General features: G+C 45.3%; 1 protein-coding gene across 2 annotated transcripts; it reads left to right on the top strand.

The window, feature by feature from the left end:
* LRRC8C (leucine rich repeat containing 8 VRAC subunit C) lies at window positions 1-23,143 on the top strand. Of its 2 annotated transcripts, XM_086753631.1 has the most exons (3): window positions 1-116; window positions 14,686-14,827; window positions 16,988-23,143. In XM_086753631.1, exons 2-3 carry the CDS (start codon window positions 14,690-14,692, stop codon window positions 19,256-19,258), a joined length of 2,409 nt encoding a protein of 802 aa, XP_086609757.1. In that variant the 5' UTR covers window positions 1-116; window positions 14,686-14,689; the 3' UTR covers window positions 19,259-23,143. The 2 variants fall into 2 exon arrangements, with proteins under 2 accessions (XP_086609757.1, XP_086609758.1); XM_086753632.1 differs by lacking the exon at window positions 14,686-14,827 and having other exon boundaries at window positions 22-116.
* Window positions 23,144-24,240: the final 1,097 nt, after the last annotated feature.

Raw genomic sequence — 24,240 nt, 5'->3', positions numbered from 1 at the left:
CGGCCCGGCCCGGCCCTGCCTGCCGCGCTCAGCCCCGCACCGCACAGCGGCATGATCGCGCTCCCGCCCGGCCGCCGCCGCCCGTGACCCCGCACCCTCGCCCGGCTGCGCACCAGGTAGGCGCCTCCGCACCCGGCCCGCCTCTCCCCGGGCCCTCCGCTTCCCGCCCTGGGGTCGGGGCATCGCCGCGGGGACGGAGCCGCCGCGGGGAGAAGAGACCCGGCCCGGCCCAGGCAGCGGCTGCGGGGGCGCCGCTCTGCCCCCACGGTGGCATCGCCGGTGCCACCCCCTCCCCTGGGCCGCGCTGGGGTACCCAAACTTTATCTGGGGTCGCCGCCGCCTGCTGTCCCCGGCGGAGGGGCGCCGGGAAGCGGCCGCGGCGGCCCCCTGGCCCCGCCCCGCCCCACCGCATCCCATCGCCTGCCGGGCCGGGCCGGGCCCCCCGCTGCCGGGCCGCGGCGCTCGGGCGGCCCCGGGGGTGCCCTGCGGGGCGGTGGCCCGCGGCCAAGGGGGGGCTTTTCCCGGGAGCGGGGGCGGCGCGGGGGCGAAACCGTCGCCGTGGAGACGGGCGGCTGCAGGGAAGCCCGTGACGATATTTTTCTCGGAAAAAAAAACCCAAACCCCGAAGCAGCCCGCCTTGCGGGGAGGCGGCGGGGCGGGGAGCGCGGTCCCTCCGCGGAGGTGGCGTGGTCCTGGCGGGTCCGCCCCGGCGGGGCGGAGGGGAGAGCAGCCCCCCGCGCTCGTGGCTCTGCTTTCCAAGAGATTAAAACAAAAAAAAATCCCAATTTTAAATCGGTTTAAAACCCATCCTGCCTTGTCGCAGCGTGACGGGCGGTTTTGTTCGTTGTTCACGAAATGCCGTTTGGCCAGTTCGCTGGGAAGAGTTGACCAAGCAAAATGAGAGGCTTATGAAAGACTGACGAATGTATCTTGCTAGAATTTAATTAGGATGAAAATGTTTAAAAGTGAAAAATTTCACTGCACAGATAAGTATGTGAGTTATGGCTCACCTTTTGATTTTTTTTTTACTTTTGGAGTAAGTACTTTCTGTAAGGGAAGAGCATTATGAGCAGCGCTGTTTGAAGACACACATGTACGTGTTTGCTCTTGTAGAGCACTATAGGCTTGAGTGATGCTGTAAAAAACTGGATGGACAGAAAGGTGCTTTGCAAGATAGTGAAGAAAAATATGACAATATTGGAAATAAGTTGTTTGGGTTTTTTTTAAATCTTTCTTCCCAATTTAACCGAGTACGTATATATCCCCTCTCCCCTGGTATGTTAGACCCGCTTTTACTTTCCGTTTTGGTGTGATCAAAGCAGCAGGAGGGTAGCACGCACCCCCTGGGCTCACTCTTCCCCTGGAAATGCCTGTTTGCCCCTGTGGTGCAGATCAGCAGAGAGAGCTGGGCTGAGCACAGTTCTGAGTTGATCCCTAATTTTAACCTGGCCTTTGATTCCTGCTGTCTCACATGTGCCCGTGCCCACGGGCTGCCAGCGAGGCACAGCAGCCTGGTGCTGAGCACCTGTGGTTTCTGAATCATTTCCTTTTCCAGTTGCATTCTGAGTTTGCTGAATATGTGGCAGCCGTGATGCTGTTTTCTTCCAGTCTGAATACTAATGGAGGTTTTAACATAATATAACTCTCTGTGCGTTGTTGTTACTATTTACTCTTGTAAGCAGTTTTAGAAAGAAACTTTCTGATGGAAAGCCTAAAAATCTATTTACTTTGTATGCCTGGTATTGGAAAAGGACAGTGCTGGTTGTTGGTGAAAAACAAAATAAGAGACTGCTGAATTCTTCTCACAAGTTCCTTACCTCAGTGCTTGGTGCTATCTTGCAGTCAGTTCCTGTACCGGTTCGAGTTCATTTCCTGAGGCAGCTGCATCCCACTTCGGTATCTGGTTTTTGAGGCCCACAATAAAAAGCTTTGACGCGAGGGGGGTGGCATCCGGACTGGGCAGTAGAGAGGGTTAAACAATATTCAGGTGGCCTTAGCGCCGGAGTGACAACCCAGAATAATGAATTGGGTCAGAGAGTGCTGGGAGGAGCAGTTCCCCTGATTGTCCACTGACCTCAGTTGCAACTGGTTGAAATGGCCCCTATTCACAACTAGAAAGGCACTTCCCAGCCTAAGCCTTTTTTAATGCTGCGGGAAGTAAAAAAAATTTCAGTTACCGTCCAAACAATTCACAATAACAGGAGCTAGAGTTTTATTTTAGGGGATTTTTTCCTCTTTGAGAAAATTTAGTGAAAAGATATTGTCCTCATTGTCACAGAGCTGTGAAGGGCAGGAGAGGGGCTGTGTATTTAAAGAAAACACCGAAAAAGACATTTTACGTCGGGGGGGGGGGGGGGGGAGAAACCCCAAATACTTCCCTAAAAACCTTACTTAGTAAAGCAAATAAGCCATTCTTCTTCCAGAATGATTTGTCAGAAGAATGTTAACAAGTGTTGGATTTCACATGGTCAACATAATGGAAACTTTACTGTCTTCTTCATCCTTTAGCTGTTTGCCCAGGGATTTTGTGCACAAAATTCTGATGCAAATTCAAGCTATAGTGCGATGACTTCTGTTGGTATCTTTGCTTCTAAGATATCTTTCCCACTAAGAAGATACTAGGTTTGATTCACTTTCTTGGGTGTGCACGAATATGCCATTTGCTCCGTTGGCTTCATTCATAATACAGAGAATGCATCGCTGTCTTCCCATTCCCAGGCAGGCAAAGTGTCTTAGAGCAGTCTTCAAACCCGACAGACCCTGGATCAGCTTTCCTGCACTGTATTCATTTTACATTTTAGTGCCTGACACAAGCAGCTAATCAGACACAGCATAAACTTTACAACTGTGTCATCCAGAGAGTCGTAGGCTTAAACCAGCGTCGGTTTTTTCAGCATTTTTTTCCAGTATGGAGGTTGTGTCTACTCTGTTTCCATCTCCCGTGAAGGATTGATTTACAATCTAGTAGTTGGTCAGGTCAGATTTTTTTAAAGGTAGGATAGTGCCGTGTATGTGCTTTGCACAATTTCTCTTTGTTTGCAAGAATCCTGCATTAAGATGCAGTGCATGTTTTTTCTTGATTTTAAAGTAAAGCAAATGCCTCCCCTGAAGCACAGAATGGCACCGTTCTCCCTGGGAAGGTACTAACACTGCTCTCAAGGTGAGCATACAAAGTTCCACTGAATTTGAACCAGCATATGTGAAAACATTTGATCCTGCAGACTAACATTGAACATCCATTTCTCTCTCTGTCAGAGTAAACTTTAACTTTTCCATTGACTTTCAGGTGAGCAGCATCCAACTTCAAATCGTGGGCTAAGCTATGGTCTGCTGAGAACGGAGACACTAGCTCATGTCTCCCTTCAGTGGCAATAGCACATAGTGATTTTGTATTGAAGGGAATCCAAAATTCAGCAAGCCAGCAATTAAACTTCTGAAGTGCTGAGAACATTTCCAGTTTTATTTACTCATTACTGAAAGCAAGGTGGGAGCTTGGGTTAATTGCTTGCTCTGGAGCATATGGTGAAGCAGAGCACAGGTCAAGCCCTGCCCTGAGCATGCAGCAGTGTAAGATCCTGATGTACATGTGATTTACAGCAGAATGCAACAGCTCAGAAGCGCAGGTTGCTGCCAGAGAGCAGGTTTCGTGTTCTGAGCAAGCACCGTTAGAGATCTCATTTTCCACTTGATGTGAATGCTTGATGAGCTGGCTCTGGGATAGATAGTTTTCATGCAAGCTTATAGAGCCAGATCAGTGTTCACAGACAATATTGTCAGAAAAGCCCTTCGTTAAAGGTAGTGTGATTAAAAAGAATATTCACTCTTTGCCATCATTTGCCCATGGCAGCATAATTTCCGAGACCTGCACACCTGCCATAGTGTGGTCAGCAACTGCTTTGATCTCACAAAATTTAGGCTTGATGGATACAGCTTTTCTTTCTGTTTTATGATGCAGGAACGCAGTTTTTGGTGGAACAAGTTTAACACTAATCCCTCTTCAGTGGGCCATGGCTGGACGCTGTACTGAAAAAGTCCAATAAAGAATTTAGGCAGATAGCTCTGGATTTCCACATCTCTGAAGTTTATGATCTTTAAAAGTCGTCTTATGTGTATAGCGATCCTGATTCTGTGGCTGTTCCTGTTTATCTTCCAGTATGTGTAGATAACACCCATTTTATGTGCCTGAATTTATCTGCATTAGTCTTTCTCATTCTTTCAGGAGGATGGGTGAGACTATGAGCTTTATTTTTATTGATGAGGATTTCTGTCGCATAGGATAGTTGGGGGGAGGAAAATACATCAGCTGTGTTTCAGGCTGAGAATACCTGTATGTTTGTCCATACTTTATTGCAAAGTTTAGAAGGCTCTCTTGTGTAGCGTGCAAGCAGGAGCAGAAAAGATCCTTTATATGAAAAAGTCTCACAAATTGTGAAAGCAAGCATTTCTTTAATATTTTTGGCTCAGTCACTGCATAAAAAGTTTTTCACTAACTTTTCAGATGGTTGAGCTGCTTAAGACTCCGAATGGACCCTTTGTGCTTCCTGTCCTAATTAGGAATTAATTTTTAGTTATCAGCTGAACATTTTTTATTCTGAGCACTTGTATTAGCCTGAGGCCCCTGGCTGTTCCTTTGGCAAGGAGTGGCACTGGTTTGTGTAATATTGTCTGTCCTGTGACATTTTATGGTATTGTTTCTGTCTTCATTATCTGAGTTTGTTAAATAAGTGTTTGTGGAAAACCTGTGTAACTTTGATTAAAACTTTATGTGAGTTTGCTGTTCTCAATCGTTTAGACATATTTCAGGAGTACTAGAATACCACTTACTGGATAGTTTCTTGCTGGCTGCTTTGGTTTGCCGTTAAAGGTTTTCACTCGCATTAAGAACATTTTGCAGCTCTGGAAAGAGGGCCGGCAGCTTGAGTGATAGCCCTGATAAAGTAAGAATGTTACTCCCAGAGCTGAAAAATGGTGAGTCTTGCCTTTGAAGTAGCCTTTGACATGGAAATGCGTAGAGCGTACTTTCCTTTAGATTTGGACAAATAGCTCAGCAAAGCCAAACCTCCACACAGGCCTATGTGCTTGGTACAGAAAGAACTCCTGTTGATTTCACAGAGACTTTATCTGGCAGAATCTGGCCCTGAACATCTTTCTGTCTTCAGTCCAACCAAGTTGAAGTCAAAGAGCTGCTGACAATAGGAAGTCTTTTTGGTGTGTAATACCTGAAAAAGTACTATGACTCAGTTAAAACAAACAACAAGATTATTGTCTGGGATCCGTCACCAAAGCGGCACTCACTGTATGTGTAGGTGGAAATTGCAGCATATATTTTGAAATGCAGTTTATTAAAGTTACTTCCTCTTTATGTCTCCTCTTTACATCCTTTACATCTCCTTTGAGTGCTGGATTCAGGCCTTTGATCTTCCACTGCCACAGCAGATGGTACTGACAGCCCCAGCAGAGGAGGAGGATTCACTGCCACCTCTGGATCTGCCATGCTTCCTCTTGGGTGTTAGCCAGAGGGCAGCTGAAACCTGAATGTCCGCTGGATGCTTGCAGCTCAGAGACAAAAGAATGGAAAAGGTCTAGGTGTTCAGCAAGTTTCTGGAAGTTATACCTTTTTCAGTTTTCTCAAGCAACTAAAGCCCCGGTGGTACGTTGGAGTCTTGCCCACGGTTGCGGACTTGCAGGGCTGGGGCACCGGGGAAGCTCAGCTGTGGGAGCTGGCGTAACGGAGGGCAGTCTTCCAGTAGCGGGGTTGTGGCTGTGCTGGAGCTTGAGTGGCACAGCCTAAGTACGTCTGGAAATGAAACCTGATTTCTGCGCTGAATGGCTGTCATGCAGGGGACAGCCCGGTCGTGGCCAGCCTGCTTTCTTCCACATTGATGCAGGTCCATCCCCAGTGAAAACTGCACAGGTTGCACATGTTTAGTAGGAGCACTAAACTGAGATTGCTGGAATAATATCTTCTATAGGCTGATTGTGTTTTGTCTGCTCCCCAGATTTCAGACTAATACCAACTATGACACCTAATTTTGGTAATGTGTAGTGTGAAATCAAATTAACTGTGGTGGCTTTGCAGGGAAGTTTTTGGTGTGCTGTCAGCTTAGGCTCAACCATTGCAGAAAACTGGACAAAGTAGTATGTTATGATTTTGTAGTACTATTCGTTCATATTTCCCACCAAAGGTAGCGAAGAAAGTAGATACTTTTCTGGTGTGCAGCTGGAGAAGCGACGGCATGGCAGGGCGATGTGGGGGGCCCAAAGCTGGAGGGCAGGGAGCCCACGGCCGGGTCCCAGCGAGGAGTCCTGACTCACGCTGTGTTGTTCCTTCACACCACATTTCATCACCAGCCTCAGCCCCAAGAAGATGAATTTCAAGTAGTTTATTTGAAAACAGAGTAAACATATGGACTTCTAAAAATAATTGTTTAGATGCAAATGGTTTGTTTTTAATAGCCTTCCAGTTCCTTCAGATGGGATTTATGTTCAAGCAACAGCATCATTTGTTTGTATTTCTTACTTCAGAATGATGGTATTTCTTCCTATGGAAATCAACATAACAAAAAGTAACCCATCATGTTTGAAAAAGTGGCAACAGTGATACTTTTTTGCCATACTTCCAAATAGCCAGCATTCAAAGTAGTTTTTCAACCAAAAAAAAAATTGACAATGTTTTTTTTTTAATTTAAATTTTGTGTTACAGGAAACACCAAAGGCTGTAAAGCCTAGCAGGGAAACTGACCAAGCACCTACACTTAGCAAAATGCTATCCTGACATTTTGGTCAGTGCAAACATATAGCAAGATAATTACCAAAACCAAATGTCAGGGTAGTTCAAACATTTTCTCTGCACATACAATGTGTGTCAGAATACAGAGATAAGGATGGAACACCAGCCCCTTGGGAATCAGGAGTTGCTAATTCCAGCTGTTATCATCTTATTTCCCCTTAGCCTAATTTTAGTTTTCCAAACTTGGTGCCTTGTCCCTGGGTCCACTTTTAGTCCTCTCCTGGTTAGGTGATGAAGTGAAGCAGGTTCATTATCTGTGAACTCTGGTGCCAGCACAGGCACTGCCAGGAGCTGTGAGGGGTTCCGGGACACGCGCAGAGGATGAAGTGTTCAGCTGCTGAGATCAAAGGACACAGGCAAACCCACAGTTTCCAAAGGTTTCTAAATCAGCCGGCTGCAGGCAACTGTTCACACTGCAGTAAAAAGTACGTCCCTGCTACACAGGCCAAATTTTTTGGGATGGGGGTCTGGAAAGTTTAAAATAAAAAGAGCACAAGTCCAATGTTGTTCTCCTAAGCTTGTTTCTAGAAATGATTTGAACAATTACTGGCTAGATCTTCATTTAAATCGTCCTTTAAAGTAGGCAGGTTTTTCCTTATGGTCATTTCAGGGGCCCCGCCTCACCCACAAATACGAATTTGGCAAAGTTATAATCAGCAGAAACTGTGGCTGATGATGTTAGTACCAAGCCATTTCAGTGCCAGGCTGTCCCTACCGTCCCTGGCTAGAGGAGACTGTGGCCCTGAGCCTGGGGCTCTGCGTAGACCAGTGGTTTTAAATTGAGTATTTCTGTGAAACTGACTGCGAAACTCCCTTATCGCTGCCCGTTTAACTGTCTCAGTGTGTAGTTACCATTCAGGCAAAATAAGAATGCAAAATTCTGCTTTTCAGTGCAGCCTCACGCCCTTTAGCTCCTGGCCCCAGGCGACCAAAGCCAGACAACTCAGAACCATCTGAAAAACGACTTCATGGAATTTCTGCAGAGTAACAAATGTTTACAACCAAGGGCAGCAGGCTGTGGTGCTCAGGGTGTGCAGTGCCGTGTCCCGTGTCAAACAGCCTGCAGCACTCGGGCTCTGCTGAGTCCCCGCTAGCGGGTCAGAAGCTCGTTGGGTGTTGAATATGTGCTGTGCTCAGTTCCTTTAATGAAGATGAATATGCAATAAATCATGTATGGGAACCAACCCCGAGGCCTGCTTGCAGCACTATTCCCAAAAGGCATTTCATAATTTATTCTAACACATGCATTATGTTTAAAACAGCCAGGAGGGCAGGTTTTGCCTAGCCCAGCACTTTCTCCTTTCAGTAGATCTCTAATCTGAAGGACTGAGCAGTCCCAATCTGAATTGTCTCTTGAGGATATCTCAGCCTTGACCCTTCCAGGCGTACTCAGCTGGGCTGTGGTTGTGGCCCTGCGGCCACCAGCCCCAGGCTCCTCGCAGCAAGCGGAAAGCTCCCTCCCTGTGGGGGAGTCGGGGTCGTGTCCATAGCATCTGGGACTTGCTTGGACCCTGCGCCGCTCTCAGGAGGTGGGGTGTGAGGACGGTTGGTGTGATGTCAGGGAAATGTGGTTAAATGTCAGCTGGCTAATCGCTTAAACATCTTTTCTAGTCAGCTTAAGAAATCTCACCAACGTTTTATGCTTCCCAGTTGTAAACGTCACTGTTTCTGCAATGTTGTCTCTCTCCTCCTGCTGCATTCCTCCTCCTTTTTCCCTCTGGTGTGTTATTCACACCCTGCCCCTACTGAACCAATACATTCTGGATGTTGATTGCCTGTCCAGCACCCAGGGGCCTTGATTCTGGTGTGCGGCGGTGGTCGTTCTCCTAAAACAAGTGATGGATGACAGTGATTGCTTCAACGTGTGGCAACAAGATTGAGTAACTGCTACTGGAAGAATAAAATAGCGGAGGGCTTGACTTCTGGTGAAGAACACCTGCAGTTTGGCAAACACAGCTCTGGCAAGTCCCAGTCTCCTGCCCAAAGCACACGAAGCAGCAGTCATGCCCCTTCTCTGTCGCAGGGACAGGCCTTTGCTGGGTGAGGAGGCCGCAGCTGGGGCACAGGCTGGCTGGTGTCCGTGGGTACCATCGAGTGTTGTCTGTGGAAGGGCACAGACTGGTTGGCAGCTTTCCCAATGGCATGGTGCAGGTGGCCTGGCAGCCATCTGGTCATGGCAGGGGACAGTGACGGGAGGTGCTGGGGTGGGAGATGCGTGCTAGCAGACCTGGTGCGGGTGAGATAAAGGCAGGGCCTTCCAGTTATTTCTTTCCGCTTTGCTCAGTGTGCTTTTTTTAATGGCAGGGTCTCTACAAACTCTGCCTTGAAAGCTGAGGTGGGGCAGAGTGGGAGCCGGGCAGTGGTTTTCACTGGTAACAGTGCTCTCCACCAGCGTACCCTCTAATTCCGCTGAGGGCTGGTGTCAATCCACACAGTTACGCTCCATAAAATGAATGAAGTTACTCTGTGAGAATCTGCTTAAAAATAGCAACAGTCACCTAGCAATAGCTGGAGCGTGGGGCCCGGCAGCTGCTAGAAGCCAAAAGCAGTTTTGTTTGGGGTTGTACTGGCAGGGAACTTCTCTGAGTATTAATGTGTTTTTTCTTTGTAAAGCATCTCTCAAGATGCAAAACAAATACAGCTCAGTGAGGGGGTGTACCACACACATCTCAGACACGCCGAGTGTATAGACTTTTACAACCCCAAGCGTCTGACTCTGACTGGGGTCCCTCTCGCGCTGCTGCCGTGCAGGTCACAGAAATTCAGTGGACACAAAGCTGCGGGGAGCTGCTCACAGCGCCTACATGTGAAGCATTAAGCTGAGGCTGGGGCTTGTCCCTGGGGCTTTGCTGGCCACGCTGTGACAGCCAGGACCACCAAAGAGCCCCAGCAGTGAGCAGTGCCAGCCTGGGCACCCTGTGCCACGGCTGGGGAGGGCCGGTCCACCCGGCTGCACTTGCTGGTGGAGGTAGGGTAGCTACAGCTACAGCTGGAAACGCGCTTGTCAGCGTCTCAGAGGCCCTGCTGACATAGCGTTGGTGGCAGAGGTTTGGCCACTGCCCAGCAGCCCCGCCTGTGCCACTCGGCCCCAGGGCCACCAGTGCTGCGCTGGCGGTCCCTGCCCAGAAACCCCCCGGCTGCCCGCCCCAGCATCCTCTGAGCTGCCAGTGGGCAGGAAGTTAATTAGTTAATTTCCTTCATATTCTGCAGTGCCCGTCACGCAGATTGCCCGATTCGTAAAACATACTCATTTTTCTCTTTAGCCGGACTGGCAAGAGCCACCATTACTTCCAAACTGTCCCCACCACTTTCCTTTATTCCCTCTGATGAAGGCCAGTTGCTGAGAAGCTGGTTTGCTCCATGGTGTGGCCATTTCACAACGATCCTTTGATTCAATCTCTTGATTCATTAAGTCTAATTTGTTTCCAATACTTTTCTCTCTCACTTGGATCTATTGATTCTCCTTAGCTCTTTTAGGTCACATTAAGTCATTGTGCCTTGCTCCTAATCGCCTGTGCATTAGCAGATTTCTGTATTTAGTTTTTCTGCTGGAGTGAATATTTGTTATTTTGCTGGAGGCTGTTCCTGTTTACATCAGCTAAGAGTCTGAATATTTTAAAAATTTCTTTTCCACATCTCTATTTCCAGCATAAGCCACATCTGTTTGTTTATCTTCAAGTCTTTGCAGGTTCCTTTGAGGTACTTATCTGATCCTCCTTTTCCTCTGCAGGGGAATTTAGGTATTCTTGCATCTGGATTCCAGTACTTCATCTTATTATCACGTATGCATTTTCACTTATCAACTCTTCTGTATTTCCTAGAAATTTAATAATAATAATAATAAAAAAACCCTGCTAATTTATCTCCCTTCAGTTTTTTGTTGGTTTTGTTTTTTGTTTGTTGGTTTGGTTTTTATTCACAGAATCATAGAATGGTTTGGGTTGCAAGGGACCTTAAAGATCATCTAGTCCAACCCCCTGCTCTGGGCAGGGACACCTTCCACTGGACCAGGTCACTCAAAGCCCCGTGCAGCCTGGCCTTGAACACTTCCAGGCTTGGGGCATCTGCAACTTTCTCATGTACAGTTTTCTTTTCTCTAGAGACTGAGGATTATTAGAAATGCAAGAGAGAAAAAAGATATTGAGTCTGATTTTAATTGAATAAAATATCCAATATTTAGAATTAAATATTTCCTAAAGTAGGTTAGAATAGTATTTAACGTAAGTCGGACTCCACATTTCAGCTACAATGTGCCATTTCAGCTACAGTTGTGCCATTAAATAGCATTTTGAATGTGGGTGAACTGAAATTAGTAATGCTGTCTTAGTTTTCAGCAGCTGAAATGTTGAGCTCTTTTTCTTCTGTCTCCGTGTTATAAGAAGAGATAAGAGTCTAGAGTAGATGGTGTGCTGTCCCAGACACTGCTCTGATTTGGGCTGCAGTGTGACTTTTTAGCATCCCTGTTTTGATTTGTTTAAATTAATGATTGACTGAATCACTTTATTTTGTGCAGACCTGGTTTGTGCACGGTTATAAATGAATCTGGCGGTGGTGCGGCTCCGGGTGTAGCAGTGGGAAGAGCCGGACTTCAGCCACAGCCAGGAGGGTTTTCAGGATTGCTCGGGGCCACGTGGACCTGCTGTGGCTTTTCTGAGGCCTCGGAGCCGCTGCTCATAGCTAGCCTTTCGGTCACTGGACAGGACAGAACGGGAAGGAAGCTAGAGGGAGGCAGGAGACGAATACAAAGCAATTTCATGTCTTTCTGTTCTGCATGCAGATACCAGCTCCGCTGGTAAGCCTAGGCTTCTCTGCACTTTTCCCCAGCATTTTCTCTTTATTGTTGGTGTGGCAACAGGGAGAAGCAACACGGTTTCTCCAGGCAATGTTGGAAAATGGTTACCCAGTTCTTCACGTCCAATCTCCATTTAAAGCTTCTTGTGAGTGTCTTTTGCCCTGAAGTTAAAAAATACTGTCTGTCACTAGACTTTGTTGGTTAATTTACCATTATTATCTGCAGTACCATTGCCATTATTCAGTAATGTTTGTTTTCTTTTTTTTAACAATAAAGAAAAACATAAGTGGCAGACAGATTTTGATGTCTGGTGTTGGACTGCAAACCTTCCACCCTTACACACGGGTTTCAAGCACGGCTGAGAGAGGCTCTCTGTATGCAGGTCTCCTCCTGCTTGGCCCATTAGCCAGGGCAGCAGCATGTGCGCTCTGCTAATGAGGAGTCACCTTATGCAAACTGCAGCCTCTAAAGGGAACAAGGGATCAGAGCAGCTTGTGTTGTGGTGCCAGAAACTATCTGCCTTCATCTAAATTCCCCACACATCACTTAGAAGAAATAAAGCAAATATATAATACAACAAAGGCCCCTAAAACTACAGAGTGAAACCCATCAAATGCAACAGCCAAATTATTTTTTGGTCTTAAAAGCCGTCCCTGCACAGTAATTTGGAAGATAGTTTCCAGTCCCATCTGCTGTCAGGCGCTGCCCCTGTTTCAGTGCTGCCAATGTTTGTAACGCCACAGCTCTGATCCGCAGAGTTGCTTAGACATCTGACTAGGTAGGACGTGGTCTCTGTGTGCTTTGGTGCATGTGAGCACTTGTGTTTTCTCAAGAGGCTTCACTGTAGGAAACATGATTGGGTCTTATCTGACACTTGAATTGTCTATACTTTTGGAAAAACTTTACAAATAAGACCCCCAGAGGCTGCAGCACCAGGAGAGGAAAAAGAACCCATGAACCATTATTAAAAGGGGGGAAAAAAAAAGAACATGTCAAACCCTCTTGATTTTAAAGACAACTGTTGATACGTATTCTTTGGTATACTGATGGCATTCCAGTCAGCTAACTGGCCTCAAAACCTGAGCCAACAGCAGTATATGTGTTCCAAAGCTTTGAGCAGGACTGTTCCACGGCAACTGATGAGCTAACATTTGTATTAGTGTATTCCTTTAAGAATTTTCAATCTTTTTCAGTGCTTGATAGAAAAATGATTTTTTAAAGCTTACCAGCAGCTATTGCCAGTCACCTATGTTTTATGTGGAAATAAAAAAGAGGAGGGAAATTCTTTACCGATGGCAGGGAAATGTGTACGAGTATGAACCAGTATTTCTAAAAGAGAAGTGAAAGGCAGCAGAGGTTTGTCCCAGCAGCTGCCTGAGCTGTTCTTTGCTGTAAAGGTAAATCTTCCCTGATGTGTCTGCTGAGCATTTACAAGACAGGCACACAAAAATCAGAACCACAGCTCCTGGCTGCATGCAATTTGATAACGAATGCTGCGTTCCTTCGCCACTACTGCAGCAATCCAAGCCTGTTGGCATGGATGCTGCTGAGCCTCCGACCTGGCTGTGCGAAGTCAGGCTGACATTGCCATTGTGTTCACTGATGGTCTATTAATTTGCAAGTGCTGCAGAGGACAGCTTGCCTTCCTCTTGGGGATCGCCAGCCATGTGAGAGATGTGTGTGATTTCATCTGGCATTGTGGCATGCGTCCTAGGGACAGCTTTTTAGAAGGACAAGAGGCTGACAGAGATTCTCCTGCCTGGCCAAGTAGTGCTTACAGCAATGTGGAAGGGTTGCAAGAGGAGGGGGGAGCAGGGAGCAAGGGCTAAGAAGTTTTTATGCTACTAACCCAAGCTAATTTGCAGATGTCACCTTGTGCCTGGGAGGACTGTGGTACCTCCTGAGGCTCAGCTGGGCAAGCAGAGGCCCAGCAGTCCCTGAGATGATGTCAAACTGGGCATCTTTTCACATGAGTATGGCCAGTGTAGTGGGAGTCAGTTATAAATTCTTGGGATGGCCCTGTGTCTGTGATGAATTGCAGCCATTAGGGCCTGAATCCTCCCCTGCCGGATCCCCAGCTCTGAATGAACCGAATCCCTTAAGTCCCCGGGCAGTGTCTCAGCAAGCGTGTGCTTATCGCTAAGCCTGCGCACAGCTGGATGGCACCAAACCCACAGTAATGGGTCCCAGTGCTCAGCTGAGTCAGGATTACAGACTCTTCAAATATTACTGTGATATGAACTGACTGTGGTGAGCATTTACAATATTAGTTAAAGGACAAATTTTGTAAATTGCTCTTGGGAGTATTTTTGTTCCGTTCCCATGCAAATTTATCTTTCCATCATAACTTACTGGGGAGTTTCAGTACTGGTTTGATCTCAGGGGCTCAGTTACGCAATATGCTGTAGGCTTTAAAATCAGTTGCTTTGCCTGTACATGCTCATGAGGTAGCTGATTTTTCAGAGGACGTGATGATGTAAGCCTAGACATCTGAGGTGAAGATAAAGCCCTTGATCTGCCCGTAGGTTTGGTTAGCTAAAGCACTTCAGCAACTTGCACTTAAAACATAGTAGATTTAAAACTGCAGTGAGTATGCACACAAATATTCCAAAGCCTCCCTGACACCACTATGAATAAAATGGAAGTGAATGAACCATGATAGCTAAAAGAACCTGTGAAGTTTAACCGCAGGACAAGCGTTTTAGCCAGACCTTTGAGACCTTTGAGATCAAGACTAACATGTATAAAGCTGAATGTCTCAAGTATGTACAGAATGGGCTGGTTTTCAGGGATTCAGAAGGCCTGGATGACCCATAGGATAAGGCTGGAGTCAGTGCAGGGAGGGGTTTAGCCTGCCTTTCTGGAGGGCAGCCCGGTCCTGCTCCATCTTCCTCACCCAAGCTGCAGGGGGGCAGCACAAGTGTCCCTCTTCCGAGATGGGGTGTCAGAGGGACTGCTTGGGGGGTAGCTGGGGACTTGCATGCCACATCCTGGGCTTCTCATTTCCAGATCTGATTTTTTCAAACCTCACAGAAGTACTTTCTTGCACAGACTGAGGGGTATGTCCTGCAAGAAGCTGAGTGCAGGCCTTGCTCTTTTGCAGGACGATGATTCCCGTGACGGAGTTTCGCCAGTTCTCGGAGCAGCAGCCGGCGTTCAGGGTGCTGAAGCCCTGGTGGGATGTGTTCACAGACTATCTCTCCGTCGCCATGCTGATGATTGGTGTGTTTGGGTGCACATTACAGGTAAATCAAATGGGACAGAGGTGAGGCGGGTGCTTCAGGAGTGCTTTCACAACACCATGAATGAGGACAGTCCTTGGAAGGATGGTGTCATGTTTATCTCTTGGGTTCACCATGAACAAAGCAAAAATTTGCTGGTCCCAGAATTAAAGCTGTTTAGGTAGCAACATCAGATAACACAGACCAGACTTCTACCAGCTGTAAATCAGCAGAGTTACGCATGGGTCGATGGAGCAGTGCCAGCTAAGATTAGAGCTGTTGGTTTGGCTTGTGCCTGGATGCCTGTTTTCACCACAATTTCACGTAACAAAACAGATGATCTACTTAAGTTCGTATTTGTTACCATTTTTCTATTGAAAAATGTAATTTTGTAATTTCTATTTTGCTTTATTTAGCAAATGTTAATGTCCTTTCTGTCTTTATGCTTCAAAGAGATTTGAAATTACTGTGCTTATTTTATTAACAGCACCCACAACGAATATTATGCCTCTTCCATTCCAAAGCATCTCTGAGGATGCTTACATGTAAACAATTGACATTACTGTCAATCACTGGGAGTTACATTTTGCTACAGAGCCAAAAGCTGAAAAGAAAAGGAAAGTGCTGTTTGGGATGGACTCCACAAAAATAGAAAGTTATGGTACTAGTTCAAACATGGGTCTCACGTTTCTTGGCATGACTTAGAAATGGAGGTAAAGGGATACATTGACAGAGCTCTTGTTTCAGAGGGATTCGCTCTCTTACACAGCCCAAGATTTTCACATACCATATCCCAAATTTCACATGAAATCAACTGTAGTTTTGCCTGTATTCTCCATTTTCAAGTGTTATCAGTTGAAAAGAGAAGATGCCCATGTTTTAAAATGTCTGTATATGGGGCTGAATTTTGCATTAGTAGCTAAGTGTTTGCTTGAGCACGCAAAGTAGAGCATCTGTTATTTTTAAGTTTACCTGCTTGATTGGATGAAGCAGACTGGAAAATAATGTGTGGAAACATTGCAAATATCAGGCAATGTTTTAATTCCAGCTTATTACCAGAGACATGAATCCAGAGTGTAAGTAATGGTGCATGCTGGAATGGCATTTACAGACAAGGATTAACTGCAGGAGTTTTTGACGTGTCAACAGTTATGGCACTGATATTGCTCAAAACGTGTGTGGCTTGGTCTCAGCATCTCGCTGCACCAAAGTGGATCATCAAGGAGGGTCTGATTCTGGTAGCTCTTGTTGCATATCCCATATTTAGTACTTTCAACAACAATGATGGCGAAATATACATCTATACATCTATGCTAGAAACGCATTCTTAGTTTGGGCTAATCCCAGCTAGTCATTCAGGGCAAATAACGGAGTTCCTTGGTTTATCACATGGATTAGCATTTTAAATTCAGACCTATAGGAAGCCTTCCACTGAACTCAAAGTGTTATCCCAAGTTAAACCAAAGGTGATTGGTCCCTAAAGGCGCTCTGACCTCAGTTTGCCAACATGGATGGCCAGCCCAAATTAAGAAAGTTGCTTTTTTTTCACTATAGACAGACTCAAGCATAGAAGGACAGCTGCTTTTTTTTCCTTCAGGTGTGTGATATGAGAACTCTATGTATATGTATGAGAAACTGAATAAATATTATGTCCATGCGCACACGCATACGAATGCCATCAATTCTCCGTTATCCCTGTCTGAAGATTAATAATGTCCCAGCTCTTTATCAGCCATTTTCAGTGTGATAAGACATCACAGTGTGAGCATACAGCCACATGAATGCAGTTAGGCTGCTTTCAAGCCTAAGGCATCTCTGAACATCATGTAGCCCGTGTGAATACACCTGACAAGAACAGTCTGTCTCTGGGGTGAGCAATGCAGGAGATCCCTGGTCTTTTCTGGAAGCATTACCCACAATTTTCCTTTTTCTGGGTTATCTCAATGCCCTCCTATTCAAATTATGGACAGCTAACCATAGATGAAAAGGAGTGACCTAGTTCTTGGTGTATAGAACAAGTGTCTTTTGGGGAATAATAATAATAATAGCAGAGCCTGTGGAACCAAGTGCCAGGCTGTGGGGAGGAATGCCTGGCAGCTGGAGGAACTCCAAGGACAGCTACCCATTGGTACTGCCACTGTTGTCGGTACATCAGCTTAAAAGATATCTTTTTGTCTGTTTCAGGTCATGCAAGACAAGATAATATGCCTTCCAAAGCGCGTACAGCCTTGCCAGAACCAATCTAATAGTTCAAATGTGTTTAACACAATTCCAGACACAACCCCGCTTCCTCCACCCAAGCCATCCACCCCTCCAGCTACAGTTGAAATGAAAGGACTGAAGACTGATTTGGACCTTCAGCAATACAGCTTTATAAATCAGGTGTGCTATGAGCGTGCCCTGCACTGGTATGCCAAGTATTTCCCTTACCTTGTCCTTATACACACACTGGTCTTCATGCTGTGTAGTAACTTTTGGTTCAAGTTCCCTGGATCAAGCTCCAAAATTGAACACTTCATTTCGATACTCGGGAAATGTTTTGATTCTCCCTGGACAACAAGAGCCTTGTCCGAAGTATCCGGAGAAGACTCTGAAGAGAAAGATAACAGGAAGAACAACATAAACAAGTCGAATACTATCCAGCCAAGCACTGAAGGCACTTTGGTCAAGACGCAGTCTTTGAAATCAATCCCTGAGAAGTTAGTTGTGGACAAAGGAACACCTGGGGCATTAGATAAGAAAGAAGGTGAACAGGCCAAAGCACTGTTTGAAAAGGTGAAGAAATTTAGACTGCATGTTGAGGAGGGCGATATACTCTACGTCATGTATGTTCGCCAGACTGTGCTTAAGGTAATTAAATTCCTTATTATTATTGCTTACAACACAGCCCTTGTCTCAGAAGTTAATTTTACAGTAGTCTGTAACGTTGATATTGAAGACATGACAGGATATAAGAATTTTTGCTGTAATCACACGATGGCACATCTGTTCTCTAAACTTTCTTACTGCTACCTGTGCTTTGTAAGCATCTACGGCCTCACATGCCTTTATACACTGTACTGGTTGTTCTACCGTTCACTGAAAGAATATTCTTTTGAATATGTTCGGCAAGAGACGGGAATTAATGATATCCCAGATGTCAAGAATGACTTTGCTTTTATGCTCCATATGATCGATCAGTACGATCCTCTCTATTCCAAACGTTTTGCTGTCTTCCTGTCTGAGGTCAGTGAAAATAAGCTGAAACAGCTGAATCTAAACAACGAGTGGACTGCAGATAAACTGCGACAGAGGCTACAGACGAACTCACATGGCCATTTGGAGCTACAGCTTTTCATGCTGTCCGGACTACCAGACACAGTTTTTGAAATTACTGAGCTGCAGTCGTTAAAACTTGAAATAATTAATAACGTAATGATACCAGCAACCATTGCACAGCTGGACAATCTCCAGGAGCTCTCTTTGCACCAGTGCTCTGTGAAGATCCACAGCGCCGCCTTGGCATTTCTGAAGGAGAATCTCAAGATTTTGAGTGTCAAGTTTGATGACATCAGAGAACTTCCACACTGGATGTATGGCCTCAGAAATTTGGAAGAGCTCTATTTAATAGGCTCCCTAAGTCATGATATTTCCAAAAACATTACACTGGAGTCTTTTCGGGAACTTAAAAGCCTTAAAGTTCTTTACGTAAAAAGTAATTTGTCCAAAATCCCACAATCTGCAGTTGATGTTTCAAGTCACCTGCAAAAATTGTGCATCCATAATGATGGCACTAAGTTAGTGATGCTCAACAACCTGAAGAAGATGGTCAACCTGACACAGCTGGAATTGGTTCATTGTGATTTAGAGCGCATTCCTCATGCAGTCTTCAGCCTTCTCAGTCTTCAGGAATTGGATCTAAAGGAAAACAACCTCAAATCCATTGAAGAAATAGTAAGTTTTCAACACCTGCGAAAACTGACAATCCTAAAGCTGTGGTACAACAGTATAACGTACATCCCAGAGCATATAAAGAAACTCACTAGTCTCGAGCGGCTTTCCTTCAGCCATAACAAAATAGAAGTTCTTCCATCCCACCTATTCCTATGCAACAAAATCAGATATTTGGATTTGTCTTACAATGACATTCGCTTTATCCCACCTGAAATAGGAGTTCTGCAGAGTTTACAGTACTTTTCCATTACCTGCAACAAGGTGGAGAGCGTGCCAGATGAACTATACTTTTGCAAAAAACTTAAGACTCTGAAAATTGGGAAAAATAACTTGTCAGTCCTTTCACCTAAAATTGGTAATTTGGTATTCCTCTCCTACTTGGATATTAAAGGCAATCACTTTGAAATCCTCCCACCTGAGCTCGGTGAATGTAGAGCTCTGAAGCGGAGTGGTTTCACTGTAGAGGACACCTTGTTTGAAACGCTGCCTTCTGATGTCAGGGAACAAATGAAAGCTGAATAACTAACTTCCTCTCACTCAATTTTACAGAAATAATGCTTCTACCAAATACGCTGTAGAAAGTGCGTACTCCAAATATGCATTTAGTTTGTCATTATTTTTTTCTTTTCAAATAAGTTCTTTCTGTACAAACAAAGTTGGAGTAAGGAGGACATATATTTTTAAATAAAATTTTCTCATATTTTTTCACTATTTTAAGATATTTTTAAAGTTTGTTTTGCCCTGAAAACGAGGGTGTCTGTAACTTAATTTTTACTGGTAAAAGTAAATGGTTTTATCTGCTGATTTTTTTTTTCCTTTGCCGAATCCTAGCAGGGGAACTGTGTTTAAGCTATATGCTTTGGGTTGCATAATTTGTAATAGATTATTGTATTGTCTTCCTGGTTATTGTTAATCTCTTAGGATGTGGTCTTCAACGGGTGGTGCTGCAGGTGTTGAATGCCTTGTTTCCTCTTTTCTTCAGTGGCAGTAGAAGGTGTTCAGCATCTAACAAGATCAAATCTGGGTTGACCGTCCTTTTTTATTTATGACGTGGTTTTCTCAGATGGTCAAAGCAAGTAGAAAAGGTTCTTTATGTATTTTAATGGGTCTGAGGGAGCATGCAGAACTCCTTCAGGGCCTTTTGGCAAGTTTAGCCTAGCTCTCCGTTCACACGCTGCACCAAGCAGGAGGCACTGACTGCGATTTCCTCTCTGGTGCAGGAAGAGTAAGGTCACAGTTCACAGAGGAGTCAGGACCAAAGTCACTCGTGTTGAAGATTTTCCAAACAGTGCAGAGGGATGCGGCTGCCCGTTTCCTGCTAACTTCAATGGAAGTGGGGCAATGAACTCACTGTGTTGGAAACGTCAACTCAGCGAGATGAAACACTATCTTGACAAGTCCCCTACCCATCCTCCACTAACCTCGTCCTGCAAGGGAGCGGGTGCCCTCTGCCCCTCTCAGTTCCCTTCCCCACTGGGATGCTTGGCACCTTGCAGGAACAAGAAGTTCCGGAAGAAGCGCACTCATGTTTAGTTTGTAAAGCTTCTGACAAGGAAATAGCATCTAATACGTTCCTCAGTTGAGCTTGGGCGTCATATAACCAAACTCAGCACAGGCACATTTGCAGATTTGCAAAAAGGAGGTTAAATGAATACATTAACTTCTCAAAAGTCTCAGCCTACCAGAGGACAATGATGAAGGCTGTGTTTTCATCTCCCAGCTAGTAACTAAATTGGAAATTACGCAGTTGGAAGTCTACTTTTTAAAACAATGTAATAATCTGTAATGATTGCAGATCAGGTTGAGAGCTTTATCCTCTGAAGCCGTGTTCAGTTGCTTATTTAATCCAGCCATTTGCTTTCTTTTAAGCAAGTTTGGCAGGTATATGATAACTCATGTGCTGCTCACAAGCTAATTTAAGCTGATAACAAGTAACCATATGACAGTAAAATATTTTGCTGGGAGATCTCTTCATCCTATCCAACAACAGATGCAGGCACTGGATCAATGCTTTGCAGGAATATCTAGGAATAAGTGCTTTCTCTAGGAGGCGATGCTGCTCGTAAATTGCAGAGGTTGAGTTGCTGATTGTTTAAAGTTTTGTAAAATAATTGTCTGATGATTGTCAAGCTGGTTGCTCTTAAATGTTTTCTAACTGCCGTTGCGTGTCTTGAGCTACAGTTAATCCGAGTTCCTGAGCTTGGTACAAAAGCATACTGTTGTTTTAAGAGTCTGACTTACAAAGGTGGGGAGACAAATGAAAATGAGAATTTCCTCGTGAATCCAGGGTGTGCCATGCAATCTGGTATGTGAGCTTGCCACAGTACCGACTCAGACTTAGTTTTTGCGCTTGGTTATGTTCTGGAGAAGATCCATGCGATTAATCAAAAATAGGTCAGGCATGAAGGAATCGAAGCAAGCTTTTCTGAAGGGGTTTGATTTAGTTCTGTTAAAGACCTATAACTGATGTAGCTATTGCAAGAGCTACACTTACTCATGTATGGAATGCACTTATTGGAACAGCTTGGCAGTATATATATTCTAAATGTATTTCACTTCAATGTAACGTGAGGGAGAGAAACGTTTCATTGCTCGTATTAACCTAATTATGTAAACCAAAGTGCTATTGTCCCTGATGAATGTAAACTGTTTAAAATGTCCAAGCAATCGGTGGAGCTGTATAGTTCTTGATTTGAAATACGGGATTACATTTGAAGTTTTTTTTAAAAATCTTTATAATTCCTAGATGTAGCGTTTTAAATCCCTAATTTATTTTGTGTCTTATGTTGTTTCATGTGTAGTTTGTGGTCTATTTTCTGAACGGAAGGTGTGCACACCTCATAACTGAAGGTTGGAGACTTGTTCTACACCATTTTTGTAAATACATCACTTAAGGGATGTGGGTTTTTTGTTTTTACTGATTATACTTATACCAGTGCAACCCCTCATGTGGACACAGTTACATGAGTGTGAAGTGCCTTGTGCTGGTATGTCTTTATTCGTCTTCTAGATAGGAATAAACTGTACCGGTCTAAGCACTTTCGTGCTAATAACTGTATCTCCTCCAAGGGTTTGGTCTGCTGAGACAGCCTAGTCAATCTGACAGCTCACTGCCACCAAAAAGGGGCAGTTCCCTCCTCCTCCATGCTCCCTGTTCCTGCCAACATGTTCCAGCTGCTTCTCCTGTACCTTGACTGGTCTGGTGCTGGTCTGATCCCTCCATAGGACAAATCAACTTTCTAAGCCAGCAGAAAACTACGCCAGTTTTAAAAAGGGACTAATTTTCTGCTGGATCAGCTCTCCAAAGGATCAGATGGACACTAGGGTGGGAGCAGCAGGGGGACAGGACTCTGCAGCCAGGGTCCGGACAAGGAGAAGGTGGGATAAGTCACTTTGGAGGTGCTGAGCTGCTAGGTCAGTTCATCGTCTTGCTGAGCCCCGTGCTTGGAGAGCTGTGCTGTGTTATCTATAGCAGGGTTAGGCAGCATGGCTTTTGTGGGTGGACAACCCTCAGGCTCGCAGTGAATGATAAAATATCACATTACTGTTAATTGCTTAAACTTAATGAAACAAACTCAGGTAGCTGCACTGTTGACTTTTCTAAACTTCTTACTGTCTGGTCTATGGGGTGTATTTTCCAAAACCATATTACAGTATTTTAGAAATGCGTCAGCTGAGAGAAGATTGTTTCCTAATTCTGTATGACGTCCAGGAAAATATGTAAAAGTGCCATATTTACTCAGTGATTCATGTACTGCTCATATGTATATTCACATGCAATGCCTACTAGACTTTTCTCTGACCTATAGTCTGTGACTCTGAATGGATGGACGTTTTGTGGATAATACTTCAGGCATGGTTTGTATGAGTTTATATAACTACTTACATTGATCAGGTGCCTAACAAGTAAGACAATTCCAGAATATAAGCAAGGCATTTTACATTATTGCTCAAAAATAATACAAATCTTCCTTGGTAACGGCAGCAGAGATGACAAAGAGCGCATAAAAAATAAGAAGACAACCTTAATGGTACATTAGGCCTGAAAAGCAAATCTACTTTGTGATCAAAATCTGGAGATGTTCATCTCCCCCTTTGTCAAAATTAGGATGGATATTTGTGCTGACCTCCTGCATCTAGCCAGCCCAACAACTTTTGCAAATTCTGATTGGAAAGCACCCTCTCCAAGTCTCATATCACATTTCTGGCACTTCACTACTTCGTGTGCTAAAGTGGTGACAAGTCCTGTAAGAACGCCAAGGAAAAACTTGGAAATTTGACCAAATGGACAAACTTCTTAATTCTGTAGCAAGAATCTTAATATGTTGATAGACCTGTGTAGTGTTACGTTGCAATATAGTACACCCAGAAAAAGATGGAAATAAAATGCCCTTTTGTAATAATGAACATTGTCAGACTGCAACGTGATTATTTGTTTGGGAAACATTTTGTTTCTGGGTTACCTAAAGATCAGACATAACCATCTTTTGGGTTTCATCCCTTGGGAGGGAAGTCAGGAAAATATGCTTGGAAAAACATCGTTAGACTTGACAGGATTTATAGCCGCATGGTCCTGCTTCTTGTGCACTCCTTCCATCCCCTCACTCGGCAGCCAGCTCAAGGGCCAGCAAAGAAGCCGTCCCTGCTCTGGTCCCTGCGCTCTGCCAGGGTGTGCGGGGGATGCAGGGCCCTGCCAGCCCAGACTCCCGCACTGGCTTCCCGGGCAGCCGGCAGCCAGGGGCGCGGGGGCTCCTGCCTCCCCCCGTCGCGTGCCTGCGCTGCTGAAGGAAATGATTCTGTTAGCCACTGCGTCTGACGTAACCGCTATAAATCTCCTGAACAAAGGTGATGGGCTTGTGCTGCCTGCATTTGGCCCAGGACGTTTTCCTCGTTTCTCTGTATCTTTTAAGTTGGAAGCAATAATGTGCTTCAGTTTGGGGTTTTTTTTTTGTATGAGACAACACTGTCTTGCCAAGACGGAGCAAGAAATGCTCCTCTCTGATCTTTGGTGCTTGTGGTCCCAGGGAAAAGAGGGGAGTGGCAAGAGCAGCAGCCTGAGTTGGCTTTGCTTCCAGATGAGGCCTGGCAGGGAGCGGGCGCTGGGGACACGCTGCTGCTGGGGCAAGGCGGTCTTTCAGGAGGAGGAGAGGAAGCCTGGCTGACAGCGCCTTCTCTTAACCTCCGGGCTGTTCCCTGAGAAGATGCGGAGGGCTGGGAAAGCTGGTCTGCTCTTCGCAGCCCTGCTCCTTCCTGGCCACCCGCAGGAGATATAATCTCCGGGCCGCTCCCAGTGAGATGGGAACGACGGCGCAGGCAAAACCGCTGCAGAGATCTGAAGACCTGACAGACAAATCTGGGCCGGACCTGCCCCATCCACACTGGGATCAGAGAGGGCTGGCATGCCACGGGGGGGACCTGAGGTTTGGCACACATGCAATGGATGGCAATGGCTCCAGAGCTTCCACATAAGGAAGCCTAGACCAGAGTGAGGACCTTGCTCTGGT

The sequence above is a fragment of the Chlamydotis macqueenii genome, chromosome 8 (genome assembly GCF_036417535.1).
Source record: "Chlamydotis macqueenii isolate bChlMac1 chromosome 8, bChlMac1.mat, whole genome shotgun sequence".
NCBI classification, from domain to species: Eukaryota; Metazoa; Chordata; class Aves; order Otidiformes; family Otididae; genus Chlamydotis; species Chlamydotis macqueenii.
This window is presented reverse-complemented; position numbering and strand designations above follow the sequence as displayed.